Below are 21,075 nucleotides of genomic sequence, written 5' to 3'. Positions count from 1 at the left end.
TAAAGAGAGCGAGTTAACATCCTGCTCCTCAGTGGGTTTTTTTCCCCAGTTTCTAGAGAGAGGATATGTAGGCGCCTTGTTTTTTTTTTCCACACCTCTGCATAGTATTCCACAGAAGTCCCTGGAGACACAGTTCAGTCTCGCTTGACAGACAGCTGTACTGTTGCCGGTCTCTCAAGCGTCATCAGTAAGGACTCGAATTTATATGAATACTTCTGCTCCGAGTATTTCAGGGTCACGTGTGAACCAGTACGATGGACTGGCTCACATGTGGGTGGGTGGGGGGGGTGAATGAATAAATGTTTTGAGGACATCACTTCTCTGAGAAGCTCGGCTGTAGCCACATCCTCCCGTCACCTACTCGTCTAACTCTTCTTCTGCCACATTTGTGAGGCTCATTTGGTCCTCACGGCGGCTTTCACCATGACAACGTTTGACTTCTCGGATGTGGAGGCGTTTTTGGACTGCCACCCAGATCTCTTCGAGGAGTATCTCGTCCGAAAGGCGAAATGTGATCAGGTAAGCAGGTGGCTGAAGGAGCATCAGCCGTCGAAAGTGTCCACAGCAGAGGAGAGACGCGGCGTTGCCAGGGACCCGTTCTGGCCGACCAACCCAGACGGGCTCCGGCGCAGGTCGTCCCACATGGAGCTGCGACGGAACTTCGCCCGGTCCAAAGCCACCACCGCACACCGGACCTACGACGAGCATGTTAGCCTGAGCGAACACGAGTCCCAGTCCAGCATGCGGCGCCGCGCGCTCCTGCGTAAAGCCAGCTCCCTGCCTCCGACCACCGCGCACATCCTGAGCGCCCTGCTGGAGTCCAGGGTCAACGTGCCCCAGTACGCGTCCAGCGCCATCGACTACAAATACAGACTTAAGGAAACCAACGAGAGAGAGTTTTTCTTGGAGTTAGTGAAGGATATCTCCAACGACCTGGACCTGACGAACCTCAGTTACAAGATCCTGATCAACGTGTGCATCCTGGTGGATGCAGACAGGTGCTCGCTTTTCCTTGTTGAGGGGCCCGCGCACAAGAGAACACTGGTGTCCAAGTTCTTTGATGTGCACTCAGGCACCACTGTCAGACCATCCTCCAGCACCCTTAACTCCAATGAAGTGCAGGTGCCATGGGGAAAGGGTATCATTGGATATGTGGCGGAGCACGGTGAGACTGTAAACATCTCAAACGCATATGAGGTAAATACGAGCCTGATATTTACGTATCATAATACACCGCACAAAAAGTTTATGCCGGCGGGTTTACAGTGAGCGAACCTATTTAAGGTCAGAGTCTGGTGTGGGGATCAGACCCGTGTTTTTTCGCTTGAACATTGTCATTAAACTCCTCTCTCTTACATCAAAAGGAGAGAGGAGTGAATCGGTTGTATTTGAAAGGTTCGGCTCGGCTCGAAGACGTGGAGAAAGGACAGGTAATAACTTCAGAATTAAAAACAAAACAAAACAAAGCACCCTCTCCACACAATAGCCAAAGAAAAGGGTAGCAAAGTAATCCGTTCCCCACAAACCAGATCCCGTGTTATATACGCTACCAGTTGCGCTTCACATCATTATATCATGGCCCTGGGCTGCTTGGGAGGCTAAGGCTGCATGATGATGTCCCCGTGCGGTCTATTACTGCAATCGTGTAGATATATGTCAGCGAGGAGTATTATAGTTTCTGTAAAAACAAAAGGCCTCCTGCAAAGCCGTGGATTTTACGAACCGAGAATCACACCTAATTTTTGCGCCATGCTTGTTTATGTGTGACAAAGAGTGTAAATCCCTGACGTGGTCGTACAGTGGATTTGCTGATAATAAAATAAATCTCTGTGTTAATGTGGGCTCATGCTCTTGTTTGATAGATGTGTAATGTGTGCTTTATGTGCCTACTGTTCCAGGACCACCGCTTCAGTGATGAGATAGACAAGTTAACAGGCTATAAGACTCAGTCCATCCTCTGCATGGCCATCTGCAACAGCGACGGAGAAGTCATTGGTGTTGTGCAAGCAATCAACAAAAATCCCATAGGCACACCCTTTACTGAAGATGATGAGAAGGTGGGGATCTGTTATGCCGCTCAGTTGAAACACACATTTATCAGATCCGTGTTACCGGGGGATTTTCACATTTCTATGCCTTTTACTGGCTATTTATCATCTTTAGTATTATTGCAGCTGGTATGACCATTAAGCTTCGCGTATCCCCTTCCCACTGCACGCACGCACACACACGCACACACACACACACACATCGAAACTCTTGAGCCATGCGGATAAAAACACTGTTTGTACTGTGAATCTTCTTAATGGCTGCGGAGAGGGGCAAAGTGTTCCCTCGGAAGCAAAATGGCAGAAAAATGAAGTGAGGAGGTCAACCTCTTACTCAAATGTGGAGTATTAAATGTGTCTGGCTTTGCAATGTATAAGCATGCTTAGAAAGCTCATTTTGAGTGGATACACTACATTTACTCCCTGAGCAATTCAGTTGAAATGGGTTTACTAGAATCTGCATCTTTTCGCTTCATTCAGAGTTCCATATAGCTTCTGAATACATTTTCATTCTCCCAGTTTGTGGATGTGAAAATCACTTGTTTAAGTGTGTGTCCAGAGAATGGAAAGTGAAGGTGCTCATTTTACTCATTCTGGGTAAATACACTAAAAACAAAAATCAAGAAAACCAAAATACTGTCAGATGCTGGTGCAATAAATCTTTTTCAGAAAAAAATCCAGTTTTTGCTAGAATTTGGCTGCACCTGAGATTCAACAGTTTGTCCACCAGGTGGCGTAATAAAGTTGTAGAAAATCATTTATTTCCACTATGTTGTGAGGTTTCTACTTCAAAGAGCATCAGCTTGAAACAGAGTTTTGTTTTTTAGGTGATTTAAGCTTTCTTTAGGAACATTTTGCTGTTTGTGAATTTAAAACAAAACCCTAAATAAAGCTCAAACAAAGCAGTAACTACCTTTGAGCAACAAAGATGCTGAAAATAGAAAATAACACGTCTTGATCTGCCAGCTTATTTAGACATTTTTGGGGCCTTCGTGTCTCACTAAGTGCCTTCTGTCTCTAAATCAATACTTCATTAACAGGGAATCTATATGAGAGAAATTTGTGCAGAGAAGAAACTAATGCCATCATGGCTTTCTGCCTCCAATCTCACACACTATTTCTTACTCAGTTTTATGCCCTTTTGTTTAACATACAAATTTCAACATTTATAGATTGTCCCTGTCTTTCACCACTTTGTTGTACTTTTCCTCAGGTACTGCAGATGTATCTACCGTTCTGTGGAATATCGATTTCCAATGCCAAGTTGTTTTCAGAGTCTCGCAAAGAGTATGAAAGGAGTAGGGTAAGAGAATGTGAACTGTGCATTTACAAAAAGATGTAAAAGATGTCGGATTACTTCATTACTTGACAATGAACAGCAACATTAAAATTCAAATCCTTAATCGAAATAAAATATACAGTTAACAGCAATTTAATTGCACTGTTGAGGCACCAGCATATCTTACATTTATAGCAGCTATTCATTAGACAATAGTTTTTATAAACATGATGTTACCATTGAAGGGATTTCACTTAATGGCTAACAAAACCCTGAACATAAGTGTCCTTCTTCATGGCCACAGGCTTTGCTGGAGGTGGTCAATGACCTGTTTGAGGAACAGACCGACTTGGAGAAGATTGTTAGGAAGATCATGCAGCGAGCGCTGACCCTGCTGCAGTGTGAGCGCTGCTCTGTTCTACTCCTCGAAGACATCGACTCGCCTGTGAGACCTCTGGTTCTTTATCACAGATTAATTTGCTCAAAATACATGGCCCTTCTTATGCAAACCTCTCCTGTCTTTGTTGTGAATGTTGTCGCTGCTGGTTGTGATGATAAATGTCACTTCTATAGGTTGTGAAGTTCTCCAAGACGTTTGAGCTCATGTCTCCGCTGTGCAACATGGACCATGACATCAGGTGATCACAGACAGACAGACAGACACAGAGAGAGAATGATTATGTATTCTGGGGGGGATACTGGAAGTTGCCACATGATACATGGATACACTCAATATTTACAGCTGTTGTGTTACATATTTAAGTGCCCAGACTATTCTTCCCCTGTTTGTTATTGGTCACATCAGCATGGAGAAGCTATCATGTTCCGACTGGCTGATCAATAACAGCATTGCTGAGCTGGTGGCTTCCACAGGACTGCCTGTGAACATCAGCGACGTTTGTCAGGACCCACGCTTTGATGCTGAGGTGTGGACTCCATGGTCTGCCCATCGGAGCTGTCAGAGCTCACACAAATGCATTTACACACACCACAAACACCAGCAAATACAAAAAACATGTAATTGTTACAGTACTTGTGAGTACTAGTGAATTTGTATTTGTTACATGATGTTTTTCAGTGCTTTCGTGGGGTGTATTTTCATTAATTTTCCAGTCGAAGGCAAAATGTGGGCTCAGGCATGTCTTCAAAATTGAAATTTCTCAGACAAACATAAACTGTTCTCAGCCTTGCTCTGCTGTTACTGTCCTCTCTCTTGATAGGCGGATCAGGCCTCAGGGTTTCACATCAGATCAGTGCTATGTGTCCCTATCTGGAATCGAACTCATCAGATCATTGGTAAGTTAACCAGAAGTAATCAATTTGTCCTCACTGGGAAACCAGTTTTCATGTTACAGTCAGTGATGAATGTGTGGTTTCTACAGGCGTTGCTCAAATCCTAAATCGCCTGGACAGGAAGACCTTCAATGATGCAGACCAGAGATTGTTTGAGGTTATTATTTTTTTATTTATTTTTTTTTTAATGACTGATTACAGCTGTTCCATCAAAACTTTGTTTAACTGTTCATTGTTGCATATTATAAACATGCCGCCAAATCTCTGACTGTGATTTTTCTCTGGCTTCTTCTTTGTGTACAGGCATTTGTAATATTCTGCGGACTTGGAATCAACAACACCATGATGTACAATCAAGTTAAGAAGACATGGGCCAAGCAGTCTGTAGCACTGGATGTAAGACCTGCAGCACACTGATGCCATCAGAGTCTGCTATTTTGTAATACATGTCGATTATATAGATTTGAATGTATGACTTTTTTCTTATTGTGCTTTTGTTTGTGTTTTTAATTCATTAAATCATTATTAAAAAGTGCTCAAATAAGATATATAAAAGTAAACATCAGTGCATGTCAATTTAAAAATACCTGCTGATATATCTAAATTCCTTACGTTTATGAACTTTATACAAGGAGTGCTTTAAAAACGGACCAGCGATATCGAAGATGAATTTTCATAGACATAAATGAATGAAAGATACCAAGTATCCATTGTGTACAACTAAAACAATCCACTCTAAATTAAATGCTCCAAAATAAAGACAGATTTTATTGCGCTTGTTAATATTTATTCAAAACGAGTGCATGAGAAAACAGAAATTGAAGAGGAAAGTGGTGTCACTGATTAATGCTAATCTTAACAGAGGCTCTCATTAGTGTCTCCATCTGCGTTCTGCTCCACTGCCCGGTATCTAACCTGAACAGTCCCATTATCCTCAGCAAACATGCTTCTGCTTCTCCACCATAAATATTTCAGCTGCTTTCAATAATTCATGATAAATACATGTACCAGTCTGCTCACCTCTCATCTAAGGCAACACACACTCATTTGCTGTAACCTGACGGGCCCAAAATATAACACCTGTAAATGTACTGTCTTGAACCTCCATAAGTTAAAAAATAAGCAGGAAAACATATTGATTATCTTCTGCAGCAGTGAATGACCTTTTCACTGTCTTATTTATTTTGGGATTTTCATCTCATCTAGCATTAGATCAGCATCAGAATGAGTTTTATGCATCCGACTGATGTGCTGAGCTTTTTCTCTCCAGATGTTGTCCTACCATGCAACATGCTCCAAGGTGGAAGTTGACAGACTCAAGGTAACTTTCCTGTAGGAACATCAAGAAAACAGTCATATGCATATGATCACTAACTTTCTGAATGTATGAAATCTGTAATGAATGAGTGATTGAGGTGACATGCAATTTTAAATCTGTTTGCAATGTTCTGTAGTGCTGTGCTTCCTCCCTCACTGGCACTGTGTGATTGACAGCTCTGTCCTCTTCCCTCAAGGCAGCTAAAATCCCCCTGAGCAGTGAGTTAGGCATCGATGAGTTTCACTTCAACGACTTCTCTCTGGACAATGACGCCATGATCACTGCGTCACTTCGGATGTTTCTGGAACTTGGCGTTGTCCAAAAGTTTAAAATTGACTATGAGGTGAGGCCCTGGAATGTGTCATGTGACATCAGATGTCCACCGTGTGTATGTCTGTATGTCACCTGTACATCTGTCTTCTTGTAGGTTTTGTGCCGCTGGCTTCTGACTGTGAGGAAGAATTATCGGACCGTGGCTTACCATAACTGGAGACATGCCTTTAACGTGTCACAGTGCATGTTCATTATGATCAGAGTAAGTTTCTAGCTGCACCAAATCAAGCCAGATTTATGTATATTGTCTTCAAAGACTATCCTGTCCTATCACATCCCATCCAATTCCATGCCATCACATCCTCTCCCATCTCATTCCACCCTATTGTATCGTATCGTATTGTATCGTATGCCACTAAATGTTGTCTTTGACTCTGCTGAGTAGGTGCTAAAAACATAAATATCCGCTTTACCTTTGGTAGACAGCCAATTTCCAGGATGTCCTGTCAGATGCAGAGATACTGGCACTGATGGTCGGCTGTCTTTGTCATGACTTGGACCACCGAGGCACCAACAATGCGTTTCAAGCCAAGTAAGTGAGTCACAACTAAAGTATGATGGCAAACAGAGTGACTGAAAGTTTCACTGCTCTGTTTTTTCCTGCAGGACAGGTTCTGCTTTGGCTCTGCTCTATGGAACGTCAGCCACTCTGGAGCATCACCACTTCAACCATGCAGTCATGATCCTACAAAGTGAGGTCAGACCACTATTCCTCATACCTTCAAAATGCTCAAGGAATTCTGAGGTTTTACCATATTGGTGGCTTTGGATGAGTTTTGTAAGATTTTCTTCCTTTATACATTCTCCCTTTCTTGGGCTGTTTGAAAATAACTTATGAAAAGACAACAATGGAAGGACAATGGAAGGACAATGATGGACAATAAACATGAACTGCAGTTTGAGCTTGGGACAATGTGAAGCACAAACTGCCTGCTGGTAGGCAGCAGCAGTGACCACCATCGATGCTATGAGGCTTCTTGGTCTCAGGTGTAGATCAGTTTGATCATTAGGAACTGTATTCTCTATTGATTTTTTTTAAAAGAAGAGAGAGAAAGTCCATACACACTGCTAATTAACACTGATAATGAGAGCTTCATTTGACAGTGAGCGATGACTTTACCAATGCCCTGGCTGGAAGGAGGCATTTTAGCCACTAGTACTCATCCTTGCCTGCTTTTGTGTACGTCCTCTCAACAGTGCCTGCTGTATGCTATTGTATTTTATTTTCCTCACAGGGTCACAATATCTTTGCAAACCTCTGCTCTAAAGAGTACAGCAACATGATGCAGCTATTGAAGCAAGCTATTCTCTCCACAGACCTTACTTTGCACTTTGAGTAAGTGGCCTTTTTAATGGAATCAGAACTGAAGAAGTCCATGATTGGTAAAAAGTAAAACTGAAACAGATTTATACAGATTATTGGGTAACTTCTTGAACATAAATGGAAAAAGTAGCTTTTAGATTTATGTGTTATTGCAAAGTGCTTGTGCAGTGAAAACAGTCTTAGCGTCTATTCTGTTACCTTTTAACATTTTCTGTATCCTTGACTATCTCTTTGCATTGTAAGGCGCAGAACCAAGTTCTTTGAGTGTGTTCTGTCTGGAGAATTCAGCTGGACAGATGAAGGACACAGAGAAGTTCTCAGGTTTCTGCCTTTGTACTAAATGAAACTTGCCATTGCCAAAATGCGAAAAAAAAAAAAATCACATTAACTGTGAAGAGCATAACACGTTGCTGAAAATGAGTTTTGATGTCGTCAACAGGTCCATGCTGATGACAGCATGTGATCTGGGTGCCGTCACTCGTCCTTGGATGATATCCAAACAGGTTTGAGATCCCATCACAAAGTTACTGATGTCTGTGCTTTCATGTTTGATGGGTATATAAAAATATAGATGGAATTTGGTTAAGAAAGGAGCTATTTGCATGTTCTAATGTTTTCATACTGTCAGGTTTAGGCTCCAGAGATTTGCATGCTCACCCTGAAAAATTGAGGAATTTTTCTTGCTAAATCACACAAATTAATCAAATTTAACAGAAAATACTGCAAAATGAACACACGCTCTACATGTGAGGCCACATTTTAATTGAAAAATAAAATTAAATTAGATAAAGATGGTTGGCTTTTATGTCCCAAGGTTGCAGAGTTGGTGACGAGTGAATTCTTTGAACAAGGTGACAGAGAAAGGTCTGAGCTTAAGCTGACCCCAGCAGTAAGTAAACAAGCTTTCAAACTCTTATCTTTCACCTGGAATTATTTTCTCTAGCACACAGATTTCTGTATCATTCAACAAGAGCGGGTATTAAAGTCTGTTCCTACCTTAAAACACCTCCCTCCTGGTTTTAAACATTGGCAAAGCCCTTGATTAGAGCACTAAATCCAGGGCTCCAATGTCACTTTCCAATGGCATGTTAAGTCAAGCATGAGTCCATTTTAATTTAACTTGTTTAGGTCTTTAGCTGACATACTAACCTCAGCATGATTTCTCCTGGGACAGCCCATAATACTAGGTCAGCATGCAATCAAACCATGTCATTTGTGTGACCAGCTTTTGTCAAGTGGCAAAATGACATGATGAATGGTTGGGTTGTGGATAACAGGAGATTATCATCTCTCTATAGGCCATATTCGACCGCAATCGTAAAGATGAACTACCTGTCCTGCAGCTGGAGTGGATAGATGGGATATGTAAACCCCTTTACCAGGTACCTCAATGTGGAAACTTTTACTGTACAACTAATTTAAAAAAAGCAAAAACAAAAGCTTAATTTAGGAGTGTTAGGAGTGTGAATATCAACTGTGCTTTCCTGTGTCTCTGCCCAGGCTCTGCTGAAACTCAACAGAAAGTTGCAGCCGATGATTGATGGGATAGATGCCAATCGAAATAAATGGCAGGACCTCTGTTTGTCCTACCAGCATTCACGCAGAGCCTCAATGTCCAGCCAGAGTGCTGATTCAGATCACAGTCCCGAGTCCCATGAAAACACAGAAACCAAACAAAGCCCAGACTCCACAGAGACTCTGAAGACACCAGAAAACATCAAGTTTGTGCAGTGCAGTCCGGAAGTGGGATGTGGACTGAACAAAGGCTCCTGTGATGAGGAACCAACATCAGCTGGCAACACAACAGCTGCAGCAAAGAAGTAAAGCAAGCAAAGTGTTATATATAGATTTATCTGTCTCACATGGGGCTCTTCCCATACCCTGTGATTTTCTAACACGTGCACTACCCTAACAAGATTTAAAAAATAAAAAAATTTGGGTGAATGAAATGCAGATTTCATCTGCTGTGCACATTGCCCAAAGTGTCACTGTGTTAAACTCAGGAACATGAATAATTCCTGTAAATCAAACTCTATTTAAAGGGCAGTCAACCCCCCCACCCCACCCCACACCCTGCCTTTTCTATCTATCTATCTATTTGGAAGCTTTTCATTTCTGAAATGTATAAGAATGAAGGACTACTGTTGAAACCAAAGAGGGCCACTTATTACTGTAATGTTTTGCAATGGGAACTGCCTCAAAGCCACAAGCCCATTGGAATGCCTTTACATCACAAAAAGGAATCACTGTGATTTCTCTCTGTCACATAAATTGCCATGTTGAATGTAGACTGGAGCATGATCTTGTTCCTGAATGTTCCTTACTGAGAGGCTGTCTTACCTCAATTGCAAATCCTGCATGGCATTGTTTTCAGTGTTTGTAGGTTACCTGAGCCTTTGGTCGTTAGCTTGTTGAATTGCATGTGTGTGTGATATCAGTTATGTAAATTGCCAAATTTATACAAAAACCTTGTAATGAGGCAGATAAATGTGAGAGACTAAATGTTAGGGTACTGATTTTGTAAGGAAGGTCACTGATAAACTCCTCAGGCTGATGTTTGTGTGTGCATGTGTGTGTGTGTGTGTGTGTGTGTGTGTGTTTGTGTGCGTGTGTGTATGTGTGTGTGTCTTATGTGTCTGAAAAAAACTTACAGTAAAGATATAGTTTAGTTTTCTGTTTACATGTGCCCACATGTAAATGTAATTGTTATGTACAATGTATTGTAGTAAGCCCTCAGGATGAGAGTGGTACATATGCATTAGCAGAGCAAAGTAAAGTTAAATTTATTGTTCAGTATATCTTTAAACTGCAGACAGCAGCATGAAAATCATCAGTTTGTCAGAAGGACAAAAGATGAACTATGCCTTTAGAAGGCTTCATCGTTGTACAGCATTTAAAAATGCCTGAATTAAAGTTTTAAGGCTCTTTTAAAGCAGAGTGTGTGTACATGTATCCATTTGTTTCTGGTGTTTAAGACTCATCAGAGTATTATGTATGCATGCTGAATATATTGAAAATGCATGTATCACGTTTGATGTTGACACTGGACATTATCTCGATGCCTTTGACTGCCCTATGAGATTCGCTTTGCATGAAATCGCTGTAAGGGAAATACTAAGTGTTGTTACGTAAGAATATTGTTGCTGCTCTATTATTGTTAAGAACAGATAAAGATTTCTATTTTGGATCACAGACTTTACCAAAATTATACTTTCATTATTTTTCATACACCGGACTTACTATATTTATGTACAATTGGCATTTTCTTCTGCTATTTATACACCGTCCACTAAAAATACATTCTTAGAGAAGATTAAAAAATTGCTACATTTCAGGTAAAAGGGAGTAAATTGATCTCCAGCTGGTTTTGGGAATAAAATGCTGTGGCGTGGAAACTGGTGGTTGTTGTTGTTGTAACTTGTGATTCATACATGTAACAAAAGTCATGCAACATTTTCATGGCTATTGTTCACTTAACCAATGTAATATTATAGAGCAGAGAGTAGATTATATTCAGGTTTACTGACAGAACTGTAATGCCTGTACTGATACTTTAGGGAGGCACTTGCAGCAGACTGTGAGTTGGATTTCTCTCCTGATGATGTGAAAAGGTTGTAACAGTCACAAAGTGAGTGACAAAATAAAGAAAATACAGGTGATGCAGGTGATTTGCGCCATGCAGCTCAGTGGTTGTCGTACAACAGTACTTATCACATACTGTTTGTCTTTACCTATTATCATGACTTGAAGTTGGAAATGGTTTTTCTCATTTCATGTCTGTTGGTGTGCAAGACAAGAATAAGAGTGATGGAAGACTTCAAAGCCAAACTGTTTGTGTCACACCTCAGTCTCTGTGGATATGGATATAGATAGCTTTTTGTGACTGAAATACCATCTGTTTGAAATAGATTAAGAACAAAGTGCAGAGCAAAAAGACATTTCAAATTTCTATTAGATAATACCAGCCAGTGATTCATTAATTTATGACAAGGAGATGACAGCCTGATGTTCGGTGTTGGGGTGAGAATCCTAACCCCATTTTGTTACAGACAGACACGTACATGTTGCTACCGGTTTCTTTGGTCATGAAAGTGACACTGTTGTATAGAGTATATAGGCTACATTATAACATAGAACTGAGTGTTTATAGTATAGGTCAAAGAATATGAAAATGAATGAATGCTAATGCTAATGAAAAAGCCCAAATACACTTTTTCTCAGTGTACTTTAATCTACTTTATCTCCATGGACAGCACCATGGATTTATCAAAGCACAGCACAGCTAGGCTACCATTCAGGGACAAAGATTCTGGATGCATTTTTGTCATCTTGCTAACAAGGGGGGTGACATCCCCCCCAAACCTCCCCGTGATCTGAAAAGTTATGCTATAGGTTAACTCATCCACGAAGCAGAGAGTCCGAACAAAACACAGCCACAGCCTCTCAGAGAGGCCATTGTCAAGAGAATTTTTACATATTCATACAGTCTCTTTTAAATCCCGTTATTCATCTGAGGAGAGCGTTTGATGTTGATTTTAATAAGGCAGCGAGGTGAGGCAACAGTAGCAGCAGCAGCAGTGTGTAAAACTCCAGCTCAACACACATACAGCCGCCAGCTGCCAAACCATTGCCAGTGCCGGGCCTTAATCTATAATTTAACATGGATTGAGTTTATTCTCCTCAGGGTCGATGATCAGGGGAGAGCAGGATGGAGAGAGGAGGGAGAGCCTTCCAACCTCATTTTTGATACAGGGCCTGGCTCTGCCACAGTCTTTGATCTCTCCCTACTCCCCCCCCCCTCCCATCTCTCTCTCCTTCTCCCTCTCTCTCCTCTTCTGTTTTTTCTGTTTTATCACCCTCACAGCCAACACAATGTCTTTCGCTCCTCTTCAGTCTGACATACTGCACTATATGTACACAGTGATAAACAGATGCAGACCGCTAAGGTATCCATGCACCTTGTTTGCACACTGAGTGATTGCATTTTTGATGGAGGCAGAAAACAGAAACTGAACAATCCGCAATAACCTCTGAGAATAAAGTGAAGACATCAAACACCGCATGCAAAACATAATCACAGTAATGAGATCACTCTTTCACTAATGCTCCGTAAGTGCTGAGGAAATGTCCTGTATCCATTTTTAGAAACTAGATTGTGGCGAGCAAAGCCATGCAAATGTAATAGTGTGAAGTAGACTATGAATATTAATACATTCTCTCAATACTAAAGTACCAGGAATAACTTTGTTCTCCTCATGATTATTTATTTTATTATGTACATATATTTTTTATGATACAACACTAACGCTCTATTATGATTTTATATATGTATAAACAGAGCACTGGCAGGCATCAGTGTGATGGCTTCAATAAAAACGTATTCACCAGGACATCATGAAGGTTAGAGCTTGATTAAGAAAAAAAAAAAAACACTTACTGAATGGTGGCAGAAAACACCTTCTGACTATCTTTTCACTGTTTTAAATAAAAGCAAACTTGTGATTTATGCAGATGCTAATGTAATTACTTGCCTTTCAATTCATGTTCGGCACATTTACTGTAAACATCTGCTTGCGTTAATCATTACAAACAACTTGAAAGCAGGATTATTAGCGAACCCGAGCTGCATTTGATAAAACTGTCTCATCCTGACGTCCATTAAGCAGCTGTTCAGGGGCTTTTGATCATCGCATTAGCAGGACTGTCTTTGCGCTAAGTAAACTGTTTACATTGTTATACATATGATGATTATCTGCCCATGTAAACTTCCTACATTATGTGAACAAATGCTGAAAGCATACTCCATAGTTTGTTTGTTTTTGTTGACCAGATATGTGTGATTGAACAGAAGAGGTTTCACAATAGCTCAAATAATCTGTTTATTGCAATAAAACATGTGCATTAAGAGATTACAGTGTTCACGTTGTACAGTCAGAAACAAACCAGAATCAGCAAGAGTCTTGAATCATCGTTATGCAGAGCCAGAACTTAACAGAGAATGTACAAAAGAAGTGAAGGACACACTGTCATTATAAAGTATGATGGGTTTTAACCTCCTGATTTACTGTGGACGTGACTAGAGCTGTTCTTCATCCCTGAGTGCAAGGCCAAAAAAAAAAAAAAAAGAGGCCTTTGAACATTTACAGCTCATCATTATTTAATTTTTTCTCTGACTCTGGGTCATGAGATAAGTTGTCCAGAACAGATGCTTATGGCTGATTAATCTGACAAATAAATCAAGATTTACTTTACTGTTTAACCTTTGGACCAACCACTGTAGTCAGTCAGGACCTGCCTGGATGGGGCTTACAAGTGATGAAACATGCATGAAATACATTTGACAAAGTAGAAAATATATCTGCCCTCCTTTGTCTGACCTGGAATGACCGCGGCACACTGTGAATCCCATGTGGAAAGACTTACAGACATTTACTTGTGCACAACAGGCTTGCGCCGACTCCCCAGCTGCCGAAGGCTGTTTTTAAAAGCATCCATGCAGTCACTGAGTACAGCGGAGATACACATCTTATTTGAAGGTGCTCTCCCTCAGCAGTCACATGATGAAGCCACAGACTCAGTGGAGATTGGTGCGTGTTTTCTCTTTGCCATTTACTGCTCTGCCTTGTCTGGCTGTCTGTCATAATCAAAGCATCCTCAGTGTTATGACATGGAGCTGAATAATTGATTCATGCAGGCGGTTCACTGGTTATGTAATAGCAGACCCAGTGAAGCATCAGACAGGGCTGTAGTCTGACACTGTGCTACAGAAATGTTACAATAGCTTGTTGATATTTGTTGTGTGTGTATTTTAATGATCATAATTCACCAGACTTGCACTCTTAATAAATACGGTGATCTTGAAGACTTTGAACAACATCACATCGCTTTGCTCAAAGAAGCTCACACTGTCAGGATCACATTGGAAGAGTTTTAAGCAAACAATTGCAACAGCAAGCCACTTCTTGCATGAAGACTTTACTGCAAGTGGAACTGAAATAAAAAACAAATTGTTTCATCTAAGTGTTTTATTTTTAAACTTACATTTAGAGATTTGATAAATGAGCAGTTTTTTGGGTTTTTTTTTTTTACAAAAAAATACTTTTCACTAGTAATTTTATTAGAGCTAAAATTAAAAAGTGAATCATTTTTCACACAGAAATGCCAGTTAATAAAAATATCAGGTCCTATAATGTGAAGTCTTGCTGCTTTCCCTCGTTTTAAACCCCTTTAAACTGAATATCTTTGAACTGTGAACTACTGGGACTTCTGGAGCCATGGGAAACTGTGATGGTCATTTTCACATTTTAATTTAGTAACAGAATGTAATCAAAAAAAATAACCATTAGAATAATGATCAATGAAGATGCCAATACTTGCAGCCCAAATAATTTCATTTGAAAAACAAACACACAAACAAAAAAATAACTTCACTAAGCAAAGGTAACTGGAAAAGGTAAAGGAAAATTAAAAAAAAAATCAGGCAGAATCAAATGAAAGATTTTCAAGTCAACACAAAAGCATTTTAAGTTTTATAAGAAATTGGATGCATTAATATGGTCAGGAGAAGTATGTGATCATTTGTCTGCAAATATCTCCAAACAGGTTTCTCATCCATGCTGCTGCCTCCCTCAAGTGGTGAATTAGAGCACTGACATTACTGGGGAGCAAGAGAACAGTATTTTCATTAAAAATGAATGTTGAAATCATATTGAATGGAACACTGAAAATAATAAAGCCTCATATGTAAGCAGTAAAAGCTCCACAAACAATGAATTGCATTGTTGAGAACAGCTGAATTAGGTGAAAAACTGACTTTTAAGGGAAGTGAGAGAGAGAGAGAGAGAGAGAAACAGAGAGAGAGGGAGAGAGACAGAGAGACACAGAGAGAGAGAGAGAGAGAGAGAGAGAGAGAGAGAGAGAGAGAGAGACAAAGAGAGAGAGAGAGAGACAGAGAGAGAGAGAGAGAGAGAGACAAAGACAAAGAAAGAGAGAGAGAGAGAGAGAGAAAGAGAGAGGGTGGAGCATGTGCTCTTGACCAATGCCAGTGGATTTGACCAGAGACTTTGAAAAAAGGGAGGCGGTACTCAGAGTATCCCCCCAGTCCTGCTGACAGCTGGGAACGCCTCTCCCTGATGACAGGCCAGAGCTGGATTCCTTCAATGAAAAGCCCTTTGATTGTTGGCAGGAACTCCTCTGGTTTTGCTGAATGGCTGTCAGCTCCATCAGGGTGATGGACGGGCGGGTTTTTCACCCCTGATAGAAACAAGCCCCTCCAGCGAGCCGCTGGAGCCACTAACTCTCAGAGAGCAGAACCTCTGCCAGTCAACTTCTAACCTCCCCCCAAACAGATGGAAACAACCACAACTGAGATGAAGGAGTGCAAAAGTGACACAGCCAATAAATCCTAGCTGCAGGAGCAAATAATAAGTACTTCTTAGTTACATTAAGAAGAGTGACGGTATTTCGGACATCATTACCAACTATTGAAGTCCCCCTCCTGTCAAAAGTATGTTTTTTCTACTCATTTCCACAGCTTAATGTTTGAGCTTCACCGTGCAGAATGATGCATGTGCAGACTCTGATAATCTACTGAGAGTGCAAATGTTCGTCACTTGTCTCTTAGAGCTCCATCACAGTGCTACGGTGTTTAGCTTGAATTGCCTTAACGCACCATTATCACCAAGTGTTCCACGGCCAGCCCCACATGAATGTCAAAGCAGAGCAGCTCAGGTCCCCCCAACACTGAATCATAACTGTTTGCCCGTGAGATGAAATTATAAACCCTGCAAACATGTACACCAGCTCAAATCCCAGCTCAGACAGACAGCAGTATTTCTCATTTCTCTTTCACACACACACACACACGCTCAGAATACATTAACTCAATTGCAATTGTTTATACTGACTTCAACTTAGCCCTGAGCTTCATGGTATGAATCATTCCTCGCCATCATCGTGGCAGGTCCTCATACAGAGGTGGTCCTTTACATTGGAGAGAAACAGCACTGGGTTTGTGTAGGCATCCAGCCAGCTCTGACCTTCGAACATGTTAATACAAATGGGAAATTGCTGTCTACATGGGCCTCAGTTCCCCGTCATTCTCTCTTCTCTCTGACTAAAGAAACACTCTGAAAATATACTAATGTAGTTCCATAATTCTGTATATGTATTATTCTTCAGATTATGCAATTGATTTCTGTTTATTTTGTTTGTTTGGCCGTGAAATATCCCAACAACCTTTAGGTGATGGGTTCTCATGAAATTTTGTATAAACATTCATGGTCCCAAGAGGATGAGTCTCGCTGATTTTGATGATCCCAGATTTTTGCTCTAAAGAAAACAGTAAACACAGAATTGAACCATGGATGGTGTGGTCATGTAGCATTGGCAATCAATAGGGAACACACAGATATACTGTATGTGACTGTGTATCTCAGCGATTGAGAGATTACCATGAAATCCGTGATGAGGATGTACTCCGCCTCTCGCCTGCTTGTAGCTTTCAAACTTTCAAAACTCAAGACAACTGACTTCCCTGTGGTTTGAGGATTAACTGATGTCAGTATTTTAGACTCTTAAAGTATTCAGATTCCAACGTTCCAGGTTTTTTTGTACCAGCCAAGGCTGAGTCTGGCAGCTGTGGCCCTTCATCGCCCTGTGTCAAGTTAACCACGCTACACACTGTCAGGGACCCACTGTAACACTAGCCTTCATCCGTGATGTCTTTATAGAGTATAAGCATAACGTCTGTTTATTTTGTTTTGTTGGTCCTTCATGCAAGTGATTTATGTGTTGTACTGTTCAGTAGCATTCCTGGTGAACAGTGTGGGAAACTGGTGACTGGAGTTTCTTTTGAACAGTTTAAAAATAAAAAGATGTGGAGTAACTTTTAATAAAAAGGATTCAGAGTATTGATTTTAATTTTTGTTAATTTCTTAAATCAGAACAAACAAGGATTCATAATGCTGCCATCATGAACTGACAATCTAACAGCATTCAAAAATCATAGAATATTTTATTTAATGGACATCTCCTCATCTTGAGAAGAGCATGATTATACCTTCAGCTGTTCCTAAGGAAATTCAGCCAAAGTTATGCTGGGGTGATAGAGTTTATCCACCATCATCCCAGGTATCTTTCTTCTTTGTGGGTTTCAGGAAAAACAGTGGGAATTCAGTAAATGGAAAGAAAAGAACATGCGTATCTAGGGACAAAAATGTAAAATCTATACCATATATATTTTGAACTACTCTTAAATAGCTACGCATGTTGACAGTAAAACATAAGTCAGAGAAGTCGCTTTCCTCACTTGCACATAAATTTGTTTCAGCTCTTTCACATCGTGTCCATATACTTGGCTCCCCCTCAGAGACAGCAAGGGGAAGAGGAATCTGTGGGTCTGAGAAACTGAAGACCTCATTGCACCATACCACTGAGCCACCCCAAGCACTTAAAGTCTTTTAAAAACATCACAGCGCTGTTTACTATTGGCTGTGTGTGGACAAAAGCTGGAGCCCTGGTGTCTCCACACTAAAAAGACTCGTCTAAGCCAGCCTGTGCTTGCCACTTCATTTCCTGGCTGGTAAGAGCCTGTTTCCTGTGCATCAGCCTAAACATGGCATTTCACTTTGCCACTTGTTACCCCCTCTGAGTTTCCCCTCCTCCACTTTTTACTCTCAGCTGCAAACAATTTATTTTCAAGACTCACTGACTAATGCTTTCCAGATTAGTCCCTTATAGGATTCTAATTGAAAAGGACATTTTGGAGGATGGACAATGTAAATCAGTTTGATGTTTTGTCAGGTCCAGGCAGGGCTTCAAACCAAGGGAGTGGTTGTGGTTTTTCAGTGCTTTATACCAATGTGTGGTAAGCAAGATATGGAAACAAATTTTCACACCCAGCAAGTATTTCATGGCAAATATAAAGCTGTCTACTTGAGGAAAAGCTGTCCTGAGTACAAACAGAGGTGGCTTTGATTTAAATTAAGTCAGAGACATATGTTATACATCCTGTAGTTTGCCTCCAGCATGAGTAAAGGAATAGTCTGACATTTTGGGAAATGTACACTCATTTGGTTTATGCTTGAAAATAACTTCATATGATGTGTTGTCCAACACACAATGGAAGGCAAAAAATATTTACAGTTGTTCCAAAAGGCCACGTCTAAAGTCAGGAGCAGAAATCCTGCCAAGAGGAAGAGGACATCTGAATCATTGTTAAAAACAGAGATAACATTTTTGCTGTCCTGAAAAGCTGAAAAGTATAAACCTTGCCAATTTAAACATCCACATCCAATTTAACCACCTGCTAGCTGTAGCTTTGTATTTACTGCACGTAATATATGAGAGTGGTATCAATTTCACTATCTAACTCTCAAAGTTAACCCTTTAATCTCTAAATTACTGTCCATGTAATTGTGAAATGTCTGTTCTATAAACCTGAAAACCATACATGCTGCACCTGTAACTCTTACTCGTGTTAGAGTTTATGTGCAGCCATGGGGCCAGGTATCAGATAAGATAAGATAAGAACTTTATTGATCCCGCAGGAAACTGAGAAATTGAGAAATTGAGAAAATCATTCTCTGTTAGTACAAAACAACTAACAAAGACACAGGCTATTGCGGCTTTTCCTTTAGTATTATTTTCCTCTTTACCTCATCAAACTCAACTCCAAATGATCAAACCTGACCTAAATGTTTTGAGCCAAAACTAGTCTGTTTTCTCCTTGGGGCACTGTGGCAGTTGCTGTGGCCTGTCTCCATCAGTTATCCAGATTTCACCACAATGTGTCCTGTGCCTTTGTTCAGAGTTTGCAGGGTAATTACTGGCAGGACCTGCTTAAAGCTGTTATTTTCCAGATGGCAGGCAGGCAATACTCAAGACCTGGATAGTCCCGCCATGCGCTCAAAATGGAGCCTATGCAATGAGTATTTAGCCTTCAGATGGCATGGAGCTGTTTTTGGCCCAGCTAAGTTGGAATGGGTCATGGTCATAGTACTTTTGGCTGAGGAAGAAAAGCTTTAGAATCCCAGGACCCAGAAAGCAATCACTCTGCATTCAAGGGAAAAGTCTTGCATCCAGACCTGTGCAAACCTGACATGGGATTTGATTGCAGATGGGCCTATTTCCTGTAGCCAAAGAGGGGGAAATGTAGGGTTTAAGGGGCTGAATCCTGATTGGATATGGAGTAGATCTTAAGTTCAAGGCGTACAGCTGTGAGAGAGAGAAAGAGTGAAAGGTCAGCAGACTGAATTAGGTGCTTTGTTGAGTTGCATTCGATGAGAGCAGACAATCAGCAGCTGTGCAGTGACAGAGAGATTTACGGCAACGTTCTCACCGCTCAAGGATAAGATACTGTTCAGCTGTCTACTTGCTGAAAAGTGCACTAAGAGTCTTGCTATTGTTTATGGCCCTCATATTCATGTGGTAACTACACAGAAGATGTCAGTCTGTATCCAGATCCCACATATGTAAGTGAAATCTAGAAATAGGTTTCTGGAAAAAAACAATGCCTACTTGTATTATAGAAGATCGTAATTACAGTAAATCTGCCACTTGACTTCAAGGCATAATATGCAGGTATTTCCTCTAAAAAAACAAAACAATATATAGATTCATACAGTCATTTCAGTCATCACTTATGACCCACTAGACTACACGTCTCTGCTCTGTCTGTGTGAGCAGATCAGGGCAGAGGTACACAAATGTGGATCAGAGAGGTCAACAGCAGAAAGGATCAAACCTACACTTTGGCTGAATTTCTGAAAAATCCAGATATGTGGCACCTTCCTGCATGGTTGTGCAGAGGTGTGGGCATGCGTGTGCTTCAGGAAATAACTGCTCTGAAAGAAACAGAAAGTAATGACTTATTTTTACGATTTACTGCTTTGTTCTTGCTTATGCTGGTCCCTCTCTCCATTCACGGTTTAGTTCCAGTTGAGCTGGAGAGGAAAGGCCAACACTGTCTGGTTTTCAAACAGCAACTGACATTTGCTGCATATTATGCCTTTAAAATATTAGTTTAGTATATTATATGTATATGTTCATATGATAAATATTAAGCTACATAAAGCAGTCTGTTATCTTAGCTTAACTTAAAAATATGGAAACAATGGAAAACGGTAAGCCTGGCTCTGTTCAAAGGTAACAAAATTCACCTACTAGCATCTCTAAAACTCCCTCATCAACGTGTTGCATCTTGTTTGTTTAATCTTCACAATAGTCGAAGTGTGAAAACAACAATGTCCAATTTTATGGGCAGTAATGTGCCAGACTATTTCTTGGCTGGGATCGGTTGCAAGACTGAGGAAGGGAGACTTCAGAGAATTAGGTGCTAGTAGGTGGCTGTTGTTGCTTTTGGACAGCTAGGCTCGTATTTTTCAGTCTTTGTGCTAAGCTGTGTTAACAAGCAGGCTGCTTCATATTTACTGCACGAATGTGAGAGATGTACCAGTTTTGTCATCTAACTCTGAATAAG

The 21,075-nt window shown here is 40.7% G+C and overlaps 1 protein-coding gene across 1 annotated transcript; it reads left to right on the top strand.

Annotated features, from left to right (window-relative positions):
* Positions 1 to 179: 179 nt before the first annotated feature.
* Positions 180 to 10,187, top strand: pde11al (phosphodiesterase 11a, like). The gene is made up of 20 exons (XM_046399682.1): positions 180 to 1,197; positions 1,899 to 2,057; positions 3,262 to 3,351; positions 3,632 to 3,772; positions 3,901 to 3,965; positions 4,133 to 4,253; positions 4,548 to 4,623; positions 4,710 to 4,777; positions 4,924 to 5,016; positions 5,891 to 5,941; positions 6,135 to 6,281; positions 6,366 to 6,473; positions 6,694 to 6,803; positions 6,878 to 6,968; positions 7,507 to 7,607; positions 7,839 to 7,916; positions 8,035 to 8,098; positions 8,410 to 8,484; positions 8,894 to 8,977; positions 9,096 to 10,187. The coding sequence occupies exons 1-20, from the start codon at positions 424 to 426 to the stop codon at positions 9,417 to 9,419; spliced, it is 2,820 nt and encodes a 939-aa protein (XP_046255638.1). The 5' UTR covers positions 180 to 423; the 3' UTR covers positions 9,420 to 10,187.
* Positions 10,188 to 21,075: the final 10,888 nt, after the last annotated feature.

This window comes from Scatophagus argus, chromosome 9 (assembly GCF_020382885.2).
Source record: "Scatophagus argus isolate fScaArg1 chromosome 9, fScaArg1.pri, whole genome shotgun sequence".
Classification (NCBI taxonomy): Eukaryota; Metazoa; Chordata; class Actinopteri; family Scatophagidae; genus Scatophagus; species Scatophagus argus.
The sequence above is the reverse complement of the archived record's forward strand: the minus strand, read 5'-3'. Positions and strand labels throughout refer to the sequence as shown.